This window comes from Epinephelus fuscoguttatus, linkage group LG22 (genome assembly GCF_011397635.1).
Source record: "Epinephelus fuscoguttatus linkage group LG22, E.fuscoguttatus.final_Chr_v1".
NCBI classification, from domain to species: Eukaryota; Metazoa; Chordata; class Actinopteri; order Perciformes; family Serranidae; genus Epinephelus; species Epinephelus fuscoguttatus.
In genome coordinates, this window is record NC_064773.1 from 17,126,868 (window position 1) to 17,138,917 (window position 12,050).

General features: G+C 40.7%; 1 protein-coding gene across 8 annotated transcripts in view; it reads left to right on the forward strand.

Annotated features, from left to right (window-relative positions):
• Positions 1–7,358: 7,358 nt before the first annotated feature.
• LOC125882812 (ninjurin-2-like) overlaps positions 7,359–12,050 on the forward strand; it is a 43,724-nt gene continuing 39,032 nt past the window's right edge. For all 8 annotated transcript variants that reach the window (XM_049566688.1, XM_049566694.1, XM_049566693.1 and 5 more), the window contains exon 1: positions 7,359–7,600. In XM_049566688.1, the coding sequence (XP_049422645.1) occupies positions 7,505–7,600 (96 nt within the window). In that variant the 5' untranslated portion in view covers positions 7,359–7,504. The remainder of the gene's footprint in view (positions 7,601–12,050) is intronic.

The window sequence follows — 12,050 nt, forward strand, 5'->3', positions numbered from 1 at the left end:
CTTAAATATGCACTTGATGGCTAAATGATATCACGCTAAAAGCCCAAGGCTTAAGCTACATGTTTCAGGCAAGAAGTTAACATCCAAAAACATGGAAACAAAGAAACAGTATTGCTCTAAGAGTGATGCAGTGATGCAGGTGCTGCACCAGCCCGTCTGGTTGAGGATCGATCAATTAACTGGTCCATCTACATCCCAACCCTCACCTCTGGTCATGAGCTCTGTGTAGTGACCTAAGAATGACATTGCGGATACAAGTGGCCGAAATGAGTTTCCTCCGTGGGGTGTCTGGGCTCAGCCTTAGAGATAGGGTGAGGAGCTCGGCCATCTGGAGGGAGCTCCGAGTAGAGCCGCTGCTCTTTCACGTCGAAAGGGGTCAGTTGAGGTGGTTCGGGCATCTGATCTGGATGCCTCCTGGGCACCTCCCATTAGAGGTGTTCCAGGCATGTCCCACTGGTAGGAGGCCCCGGGGCAGACCCAGAACACGTTTGAGAAATTACATATCTCATCTGGCCTTGGAGTGCCTTTGGGTACCCCAGGAGGAGCTGGAAAGCGTTGCTGGGGAGATGGAGGTCTGGGGTGCTTTGCTTGGCCTGCTGCTCCTGCAACCTTACCTGGGATAAGCGGATGAAAAAGGGTGGATGGATGTTTGATGGACGTGTATGATAACAATCTGAACCTTTCAGTGGCAAAAACAAGTAATTTTAGTGGACATAAACTGACATTGTCATATGCCCTGAGTGGTTACATTGGAGCCTGTTTCATCCCTGTTGGCTGGACCAATTTAAGAAATTGTTATCTCCATTAGCCAGATGCAAAAACACAGGAAAATAGGGTCCAGACTGAAAAATACCAAAGATACCCGTTTGTGTTTTCTAAAATGCTATTGCTTTCCCACCAAAGATCATGAGACAGCTTGTTACCTCACCTCATTAGCACCTCATTACCTGAAGTTATTGGTGAGTAAATTTAAAACAGTACATGATGATTCAAGCATGTTACACCTGGAGGTACCTGCTCATTCCTGTACATAAACCTCATTATTTCAGCAATTTTGTGTGACATGTGATGTCTCACTTCCACCTTCACAAACAGCATGAGTCATTTAATATTTTAATGGATTCAAATGACTACAGGCGAGTCGCAACTGCAATCCGCGTGCATGGAGAGTAGGCTATTAATAACCTCTATAAACAAATGAAAGTATTCCCATTCATTCAGCAGAGAGGGCAAACAAAAAGCTGGTGTTGCAGGTTTTGCTAGTGTTTCGCAACACGTCACAACTTTGTTTGCAGTCGAGCTAAACTGCTACATCAAGAGCAGAGGCGGCACAAAACCCTGAAGGCTTCGCTTACATTAACGTAAGGACAAAACACAATTATAGGTACAGGTGTTACAGCTTCTGTAAACTTTCACATATAGACACATGTTCAAAAAAGTCAAGAATGCTCTTAATGAACTCCGTCTTTTCAAACCACCACCTTAGCCTTAAAGCACCTGTTCATCTTTGCCGTGTTTGCACACTTGTACAAACCTGAGCAACCTCACATGTAGCTGTCAAAAACCTATCCTTTAAGCGCCTGTAAGTCAGGAGAAGGAATAAAGCTGTTTATAGCTCAAACTATTTTATTTGCACAGCAGTTTTCCTTTCAAGAGAGATACTGGGAAAAGTCAGCGTGTTCTGTAATTGGCATCTCCTCAAGAGTCTCTGTTTCAAGGAACCGAAGAAAGAGGAGGTTTTGGCTGACTATATAAACTCTCAGTTTCTAGGAATGAAATTCTGCGGGCAGGACAGTTTGTTTTAAACCTCTCATTTAGGGATTAACTTGGAATCTATTGATCAAATAGTCCAACAACCCACACACGAGTCCATATATAATAGTCCATTATATGCCACTAATGGTTAAATCCCTGAAAGATGGCGGAGGTGTAATACTAGAAAACCACAAGAACAAAATAACTTCTCAGGCAGTGTCAGCTGACGGTTCCTGGAAGCTTGTAAATATCAAGAACAGCAAAAAAATAGAAGTGAAAGGGCAGATGTTTCTGCTTTATGCCCTGATGAAAGCAAACACATTATCCATTATTGGAGAAAATTGACAACAGCTCAGTAACCTAAACTGTGTCCAAAGTAAATACTGCAAAATAATTGTGTTCACGTTTTGAGTAAGCAGTTTGTCTGCACTGGAAAATGAAGAAAAAAATGTTAATACATGTACAAGGTGTGTTGTTCTTTACATTTATGCTTATTGTGACCATAGATGTTGTCTGAGAGATGATGACAGTTTATATTGTTACACTGTAAAAAGAAACCAGTTGTTTTAACTTGAAAATTTTAGTATGTGGGCCCAACCTAAATCTTTAAGTTGACTGAATTCAAGAAGACTAGTTGAGCTAATTTTGTAATGATTGCAAAAAAATCAACTTTTCTTTTCTCTACAAGTAATTCTGATCTTAATTTAGTTGTACTTACATCCACATTTAATAAGTGATTGTTTTCTGTTAGTATGCTAATCATATTTCTATGTGACCTATATAATATGATTCATACACTGTAATGAACTTCATGCATGTAAAAATACTTTTTTTTTCCTGGAAACTATACCTTTTGATGCACAAGTAATGTGTGTATGGAAAAGTACAAATGTGAATGTATAGTATTATGTAAAAACTTGGTCTAATATTACAATAATGGAACATCATCAGGTAATCAGAGCTAAATTTAGCCCCAAAATGGCGGTAACTTCCCTACTGAAATCATGTAAAAGCATATATCTTAATTGTTGTATTACCAGGAGCTGTCTTTACTGTCTGTGTTAATGATTTAGTCTAGTTCTGTTATTTTTAGTGGTATATGTGAGTTGTCACAAATGTAAAGTTGCTGTGGACCCTACACTGTAAAGAGAAACTATATAGGGTCTGTCCCAATACTCACACTTCACCTCAAAATTTGCCCTAGCCCTTGTTTCTGCACGTTCCTGCGAAGGGTTAGGGTGTCCCAAACTTTAGGGAAATGCTTTTCAGCCCTTAAAATCCCCACTTAATTTGAAGGGCCGTGCAATGCACACTTACGAACCCATCTCAACTAAGGGGAAGATTGAATTTCCCAGGATGCATTGCAAAGCTATCCAAGAAGATGGCAACCTCCATGAGAAAGCCATCGCACAATTGTAGTACTATTTTCGCAAATAAGCATGCAAAAATTCAAAAGTATGTCGGAATGTGTTATGTTTCTGCATATGCATTATTATCTGTAAGCGTTGAGTTAGAATATGAACGCTTGAAAATCGCTAAGTCACAATGTAGCCGACATGAATATCTACAGAGTTCTCCGTAAAGCTGTTAATGCTGAAGCCTACGTCGACGATACGCGTGACGTAGGTGAACACGTCTGTTACACTAATTCGCATGAAGCGGCATCCCAATTGGTAGGTAAAATTCCCTATCCCTCAACATTACCCCTTCATCGTTGAGGGGAATCTATCTGGCAAGTGCATCTGAAACCAAGGGGTAAAGGTAAGGGAAGAGAATTGGGATTGGCCCTTATTTGCTTAAAAAAGTTAGTGTCTGGGCTGCATTAAAATTTTAAGTTGACTAAATGTGAGAAAATAAGTTGAGGTAATTTTGTAATTATTCAACTTGTCTTTTCAAATTCAGTAAACTTAATTTTTTAAGGCAGCACGGACACTTGCTAATGGGGATCCTAATAAACTGAACCAAACTAAACTAATCGAGGACCTGTACCAGTCAAGGGTCAGGAACACAACACTTGCATCCTTGTAGATTTTTTTTTATTTTATTTTTTGTCTATTGTATATTCTGTATATTCCACTTCTTGCCTAAATTTTGAGTACTTATTGAGAGCAAGTCTACCGGAGTCAAATTCCTTGTATGTACACACATACTTGGCGAATACAGCTGATTCTGATTCTAAACTAAAGTAAACTTATATCCGTTAGCTACGTAAACTCAAGGCTTTAAGTAAAAATGTAACTAAAAATGTATTTGTTCTGATTAACTACAAAATTACCTCAACTTGTCTTCTCAAATTCAGACAACTCAAAAATTCAAGGCAGCCTGTGCACTAACTTTTTTAAACTAATTTATTTTTACAGTGTAAATGTATCCTCTGTGTTAGTTATTCTGCTAATACAGAGCCTATTAGAGTGGAGAGTGCCTCAAACAGGTTTCAGGGTTGATGGATGTTAAGCTATATAATGCTTACCTCCAGAAATTAATTACAGTGATCTTTAATTCTGCCAACAGTTAATGATCGCTAAAGGTCACAAGCCTGGATGTGGTATCGTTAGATGAGATAGATGTGGCGTGGGAGAGCATTACATTTTTATAATCACAAAAACATTGAAAAATATATATTTTTACAATATAGGTTCAAAAGAAAAGTGCAGACAAAGTTAGCCGTTAGCCAAATACTGAGACCACTCCTTTTTTACACCCCTGTGTGACGCCCCGAGCATGATTCTTTACAAAGTGGGTCAAAGGTTATGTCTGTGTGTGTGTGTGAGAGAGAGAGAGACATGTACTGTTCAGGTACACTTAACCTAATGAAATTCCTGCCATTGAGGTGATCATTTTTTTGAGGATTATGAGTTTAATCACTGTTGACAACCACCATTCCCCTGAGGACACATTGAATGTGTGTGTATTTGAACAAGAGAGAAAGAGACAAGCTTTTATTTTCAATAAAAAAAAATTGTGTATGTCTTGTCCAGTGTTGGTGGTCTTATGTATGTGTGTGAATGCATGCTGCATGTGTATTTGTTTGTGGTGTGTTATTTTTGTGTGTCCACTATGAGGCTTTTTTAAGTTCCTCTATTTTCCACTCATGCTGACAGGTGACTCCAGGGTTTGGAGGATTTCTGTCTGTCCCTATCCATGCCATTTTCTCTTCAAAGTCAACAGCAGCACATTCCTGTGTCTCCTCAGTTTTACAAAAAGCCATTCACCCTTCATTTTCTTCTGAAAACATCTCATATTTTCACTCTGCAGGCTATTCTGTCCTGCTTGTTTTACATTAAAGACTGTAACTTTCTGAAGAAGAGATAACGAATTCCTCTTCTGGGAAATAAAAAAGTTCAGCTCATAAGGAATTTAAACACAGCCTTACTCAATTCAGTACACCTCAGGTTTTGCTGATTCAGCCTTCAGCTTTGTTTATATGCTTGCGCAAGACACCATGGCATGGGCCTCCGTAGATGGTGCATGAGCTACAATCATGCACAGAGACATTTTTGCTTATTGCATTGTTTGTTGCAATGTACTTCAAAACGCCAGGCACCATACAAACAAAATATATAGCGGATAAGCAAGATGTCATCGAGTGTTACTGGAAGAACGTTAAACCAGAAGAGTAGGTTGTCTGGCAGCAGTAGTATCACCAATGTAGTGCCAAACATTGTGTTTGTGTGCTTTAATTATAAAGGCGGATTTGTAGCCTATGCACATGGCGTACGCCGTTGTGAGCATTTATACTGTTGCAACTGTGTGTCTGTGTCCCTCTGCAGTTACACCTCCAAACACTAGTCGGCAATGGAGGTTTCTGTGAAGTGCTGTAAAGTTTAGTTGATTCAAAACTCACCCAAAACACACATTAAACACACATTAAACATGGCTTAATAGAGACAATTTCAAACACAAGTAGGCCACACAAATCAGCTTCACTATAACTCACAGCATTCACAGACAAAGCGCTTGATTTGATTTGACAAATACAACATGCTAATGTTATTAACACAAGCCTATGGCGTTTTTCATTGTACAAATTAGCTCAGAGGCTAGCAGACTCATATGAAGCCAGGGACAACAGCAACATTTATCAAAGGTAACGTTACAAAATTTGGCTCCATTACAACTCACAAGGTTCACTGACAAAACAACTGTCTTATACTTAACACGTTTTCCAAACAAAGACAACATGCTAACGTTATTAGCACAAGCCCATGGCATTTTACATTGTATAAATTAGCCTAGCAAATAGTGGAGATTCTTCTGCCCATATGAATCCAGGATAAATCACACACAGGATTTAAAATGCTATTTTTGTGGAGGCTTTATTGTCTTCACAATTTAGTGTTTCTTATCTGTGAAATTAAAGCTTCATTTCCACTGAGGGAAATGGTTTCAGCTTACAAGAACAGACAGGAGGTCTGCGTCACCGCAACTTGCATGTCAGGCTACAGCGTAGGTTGCGGCGTAGGCTCTGCGTCAACTTAATTAGCAGATGCAGAAGTATAAATCCCGCTTAACTGTTGCTTACCCCTAAGTCGAAATTATCTTATACTGCTTTATTTACCCCGTGTCACTACTTTTTCCATGAGACCGTTTATTGGCTTTCACAGTGATCGTTCATGTTCTTCCACAACCTGCAGCAAAAAACCTCATCTTTCCCCAAGTGTGGCAGGCCATTTCTGTCCAGTAATTTCAGGCCATTAGACTGTCCCTGTGGTCTCCCACTGAGAAGTTGAAGAGATGTCTGTATAGGCGAATCAGCTCAGCCAGTCTTTCCTGCTGAACCGAAAAGTGCAGTGCAGTGGGCACCTAGTTACAAAAATTCACAAGTGCTACAACAACTTTCAGTTTTTGATATTGATGTAAAATTGATTACGTCATTTTCAAGTGCACAAAACATGTGTTGGGGACACCAGCGAGCATAAACCATGCACATTTTACTTGATCTGGTACGACCATTTGCTTACAGTGGCTAGTGTTAGCAAACTTTACAGTGGATACATAGCGTTGTATCCATGGATGTTACCGAGCCACTTAATCGTTTCAGCAAAGTACAAACCATATATTTTACTTACCTGTAGTGGTATGAAGCATACAGATTTTATTTGTCCAGGTTTTGAGATACCCGCTCTAACATCCCTGATATCACTCAGTCTCTCCACTGTGGGCACTGCATCATTGGGTCCCTGTTAGAGCCTTGGGGTCCCCAGGTTTAGAGAGCTGTAAACTCCTAACAGTGGAGCCTCAGTACTTTAACGAGAAGACGTCTGACCTCAGTTAACTTAACAGAAATACAGCAGAATGTTTTTGTTGAGCAAACAAGCACAAATAGACCCAACTTGGTGTGCACTGGTTTGGTCGTTCAAACAGAGCCATATACAGGGACATGAGTGACTTTAAATATGGTGACAGTCTAACACTGTGACAATATTTGTCTCTGGTTTTCAATTTGATGGTTCATTTGGTATTCCAGCGTTTTAACAACCTGGATTTGGTACAGAGTGAGAATAGAGGGAGACAGAGACAGCCTGAAAGAGTGGAAAGTGAGAGAGAGAGACGGGGGTGAATAAGCCGTTTGTTTGTCCCTCGGCTGTCCTCCCTGGCCTTGCCTGGTGCTTGGTGCCTGGCGTCCAGGGTCATTTCCTTTCATAACGACCACTGCCATCCTTGCATTAGCATTTTCACCGCTGTGGGGGCAACACTCGAGTGCGCGAGTGTGTGTGTGCTTGGTCGCTTGCTTGCTTCGGGCCTTATTATGCAGGGACTCGGGAAGACAGAGAGAGGGGAGCAGGGCCGAGACATCGACCTGACGTCGCTGAGATCCACCATGCCAGCCAGCGGCCCTCTGCAGGTTAGTGCACCCAAAAAATCTGAAAGAAAACTGTGTGAAGAGGAGGGAGAGACAGGTAGAGACAGACGGGGGAGACACAGAAAGTTAGACAGAAGTTGTAAAATAGACGTATCTGTGTAGCAGATACCCCCCTCTTTCGCTACCCTTCTTCCTTTCACTCTTTCACTTCCCTTCCTCTCACTCCTGGTCTATCTGCAACCCTGAATCGCTGCTCCTGTCTTAGCTTTGCCGCAGAGCTGTGGTATGTCCTGCCTATGTGAGAGCTGAGGATCAGAGGGTTGCTGTGTGGCTCTCTGGGTTCGGCTGTGTGTCCGTACTCTATTCTGAGACCAAGTTACGATCGCAACATCCATCAAATATCAATTAGGGCCTGGGTGCAAAGGCTAATAAAGCCCTCTAATGCAGCGACTGGTCAAAAGAGCAGGTACTCACTAATGCCAAAAATAAAAGGTCAAGGTAGGGCTGGGGACCTGAAGACGTGTCTTTCTTTTTCCTCTTTGTGCTCAATTTTAAGGCCTATTTTTGTTTAAAGAATCAAATTTTATAGTATTTACGAGTTGAGTTTTATTTGGCATCGCTCAAAACAGCATCTTTTTTGCTTCAAATAATCCTGTAACTCATCATTTACTACAGTTATAGGTAGGCAGACAGCCTCCTTGACACACACACACACACACACACACACATGCACTTGCAATTCATCCTCTGTATCAGTGTCAGGGCCAGCAGTGTTCCTGCCCATCAACCAACAGGGCTATCAGTTACTGGTATATTTAGCTGCACAGTCTCCGGTGAACAAAGTGCTATTACTCAAGAGAAGCTGCATGTGTATGTGTGTGTGTGTGTGTGTGTGAGTGAGTGAGACAGTGACAGATGTGGGAGAAAAGTTGCAGTGTATGTATATATGTAAGTCTCATTCTCTTCAGGGCCATCCAGAGTCAATACACTTAATCGCAGTATTTTAAAGTGTTGCAAGTGAAATGAAACCTAAACCAACAAAGCTTCTTGATGCCTTTTGGTGATTTTTGTTCATTAATATTGCTGCTGTCAGTCAAGAAGCACATGCAATTTGCAAAATTAGGTAATTCTTTTCATAACTAACGGTGGTTTTTCCTTAAATCTTCTTTTAAGTCTAAATTAGGCTTTATTTAATTGTATTGTAAAACATTAATAAGAAAATCAACACAAAAAGTTCATCAGTAGCAACTTAGTAAAAATCTCATATCTGTAATTTCACTTCCTGTCAGCAGGATGAATTTATGTAGCAGCAAAAATAAGGTTGCTGCCTGCTAACCGCGTCCAGATTTACCACTCATGAATGCTGGTTCTGTTCATTCATTGAACTGAACACATACACACACACACATTTTCAATCTGCGAATTTCCCTCTCGTGTTTTGATGAGTCACACTTGCACATAGTGAGACCTCGAACAATATTACCATTCAAAATTCAATTTAAAATACAGTATATCTATGTTGGGGGTGATTTGTCACAGTGGTTACTGCAACCACAGGAAGATGTTAGAGCAGCTGGAGTTTTAGGTGGTTTTAGCAACAGTTAGCAAGAACTGAAATGACTAACATGCAATGTGAATGGTGATTAAGACCACCATGACTGTTGGCAGAGACAGAGGCCTATAGAGGGCTCCAAGAATGGGTCCTACGAGCCGGAAATAAGTTAGCATTTTAGCACTCCTGGTTCCCTTGTTTCAAAGTTTTTGGTTAGATATCTGAAATAAGGTCTGCGGTTAACGCAGGCTTAAGAGACTTTCAGGTTTTGTAAATAGCCGACTCGTGATTTTTGAGGCTTTTATGTGTCTTTGAAAAGACAGTAGCTAACAAGTGGCTAAATGAGATTATAGGACATCATCATGCCAACCACAGCTTTACAGCCTCTTTGTGGAAGGACGCTGAGTCATGAAATCATGGTGTAGTTCGTTTAAAGCCTAATGTTAGCTATTTACTTGTGGCAACTGCATTTAGGCTTCAAAAAGTCTTTAATTGTGAAGATTTTTTTTACCCGAACAAAACAATATGTAAGTATCATGAACGTTTGTTTGTCATGGATCTTATTTTCTGGATTAAACCAAAATCCAATGGAAAAATCCCATTGGCTTTTTGACGAGGCAACCACAGCAATCAGACACAATGGTGGACTCATAAATGCAGACTGAGACGAAATCCAAAGTTCAGGGTTTTTATGCAATCCGGGTCAGAACACAAAAGGCAGTCAGCACAGGCAGAGGTAACCAAATCAACAGGCAAAAACTCACTGGTGTGAATACGAAAAAAAGTCAATACACACTAGGAAGAACACTGGAAAGCTCACACCAAGGACAAGACAATCTAGCAGAAAACAAAAGGAAGACACAGACTTATATACACTCTGGCAGGGGAGATTATGAAACACAGGTGAAAGCAATCAGACAATCAGGGCGGCAGGAAACTTGACAGGACATGGGGAGACAAACAAGAGACTTTCAAAATAAAACAGGAAACAGAACATCACATTCAAACCCTGACAGTGAAGCTAACTTTCACGTCAGCTTCCAGAGAAACGTCATCCCCGGAGCAATCTCTACTGCCTAATAAATCCAAAAGACAACAGGTCAAATCAATGTTGCCAACTTGGCGACTGTCTTGCTTGTATTAACAACTCCTCAGACCCTCTTTATTTCTACGTAGTGACAAGCAATAACTTCAGCGACTTTTCAGACCATTGGGAAAAATTTGAGAAATCTCTCCCCGCCTCTCTTCTTGTGCCACACAGTAGATGTGGAACAGGGAGGAGCAGAGGAGTCACTGGTTGCCATGGGAGTTCTGTTGTAGTGAGGTTCTATTGTTATGTTGATGCTCTCAAAATCTGAATTAAAAGCATGAGAACGTGGTGCACTTTAGTACAAGCACTGCAGCTCTCATGCTCTTCTGTTGTGTTGGCAAGTTTTAATGCCTCCATTAATACACAATGATGTCACCAATATGCAGTTGATGACATGACATCAGCTGGCAACTTTTAGCGATTTTTGGAGTTGGCTACTTTCATTGGAAAACAGATGGCAACAGATGAAAGATGCTCAGTGCGGCATGAAGCCAAAATGGAACTATATCTGCAGTATGAAATTACCCGGATGATCAGTGCTGCTTCCACATCACTGGGCCCATAGAACAGGCACACCAGGGACTTACAACCACCGGGCATGACCAAGCACAGCCTAGCACAGCACTCCGCTAACTTAAATGGGTGTAAAATTATTCAGTCTTGCAGCTCTTGTAGACTTTCCAAATATTGTCACATCAAATGGATTAAATCTTGATAATGGAATGTGTCATTTGTGACACTCAAGTTTATGGGAAAAAGTCTTTTTGGGCCAAATGGCATCATGTGACAGACCACAGAAATTCCAGTAATGCTGTTTGGCCATGACAAATACTGGCTCCAAAACCCAGTGTACTTCATGGGGGCCTTGGTAAAACGCTAGCTAGTTAGGGCTAGCTGGTGAAAGCTTTACCTATGTTTTCCTGCATTTAAAATCAGCTTTTTCAATCTTAAAAATCTTTGCAGATGAGTAGCACATAATAAATAAAGGAGTAGCTAAATCTGTTAGCAGGCCTAGCTAAACACCAGCTAAGCTAGACCTGCTAAAAGCTAACAAGATCACAGATAAGCACCATTTGGCCATCATCAGCCTCCAGCTATGGCAGTAATGATCATATCATGTGGCGCAGAATGTAAATATTTACATCCAGTTCTTACCACAGCTATTCATTTCAAGCCTGGTTGCTTAATGATATGTCGGCAGATGTGAAGAGAGAAATGTGTCATCCCTCCAGAAAAAAAGCGGAAATGAGTGTGTGCATGTGTGTTTAGGAAATCGCTCTCTCAGCATGATACATATCCTGTATGTCAATGCCAAATCAAGCTTGTGGTTTGCATGTGTATGATTGATGTTATCATCACTACATGGCGCATATGTGTTTGCCATGTTGTTTTGACAGACAGATGGATGGCTGGTTGCCACTGCACTTAGGGTTTAAGCTGCAGCAGGTGTTGTATATGTTAGAGAGAGCAGGAGCCAGCGCTACTGTACAAGAAATATGAAATGGATATTCTCATTTAGAATACCAACTATATAATTAGATGTGGTTTTCCTTACAATCTGTAACCTGTCACTGGTACTGCGCAGCAATTACTGGTAATTAATAGCCACTGTTGATACATTATGGCAAGTCTTTAAGCTCATTGGTATCACATGTGGTGTTATTTCAGTTTGTAATTGGAAGAGATAACCAGGTTGGTTGAAATTTAAAAAAAAAAAATACCACAAGGTCAACTCTGTAGCTGCTGCAGAGCTTTTGATTGTATCACATGATCCTCAGCAGTTAGAGTTTATTGTCTTTTTGTCAACTGTTGCTTCCAAGGTCACGAATCTCAAATTTTACTGTAAGCCA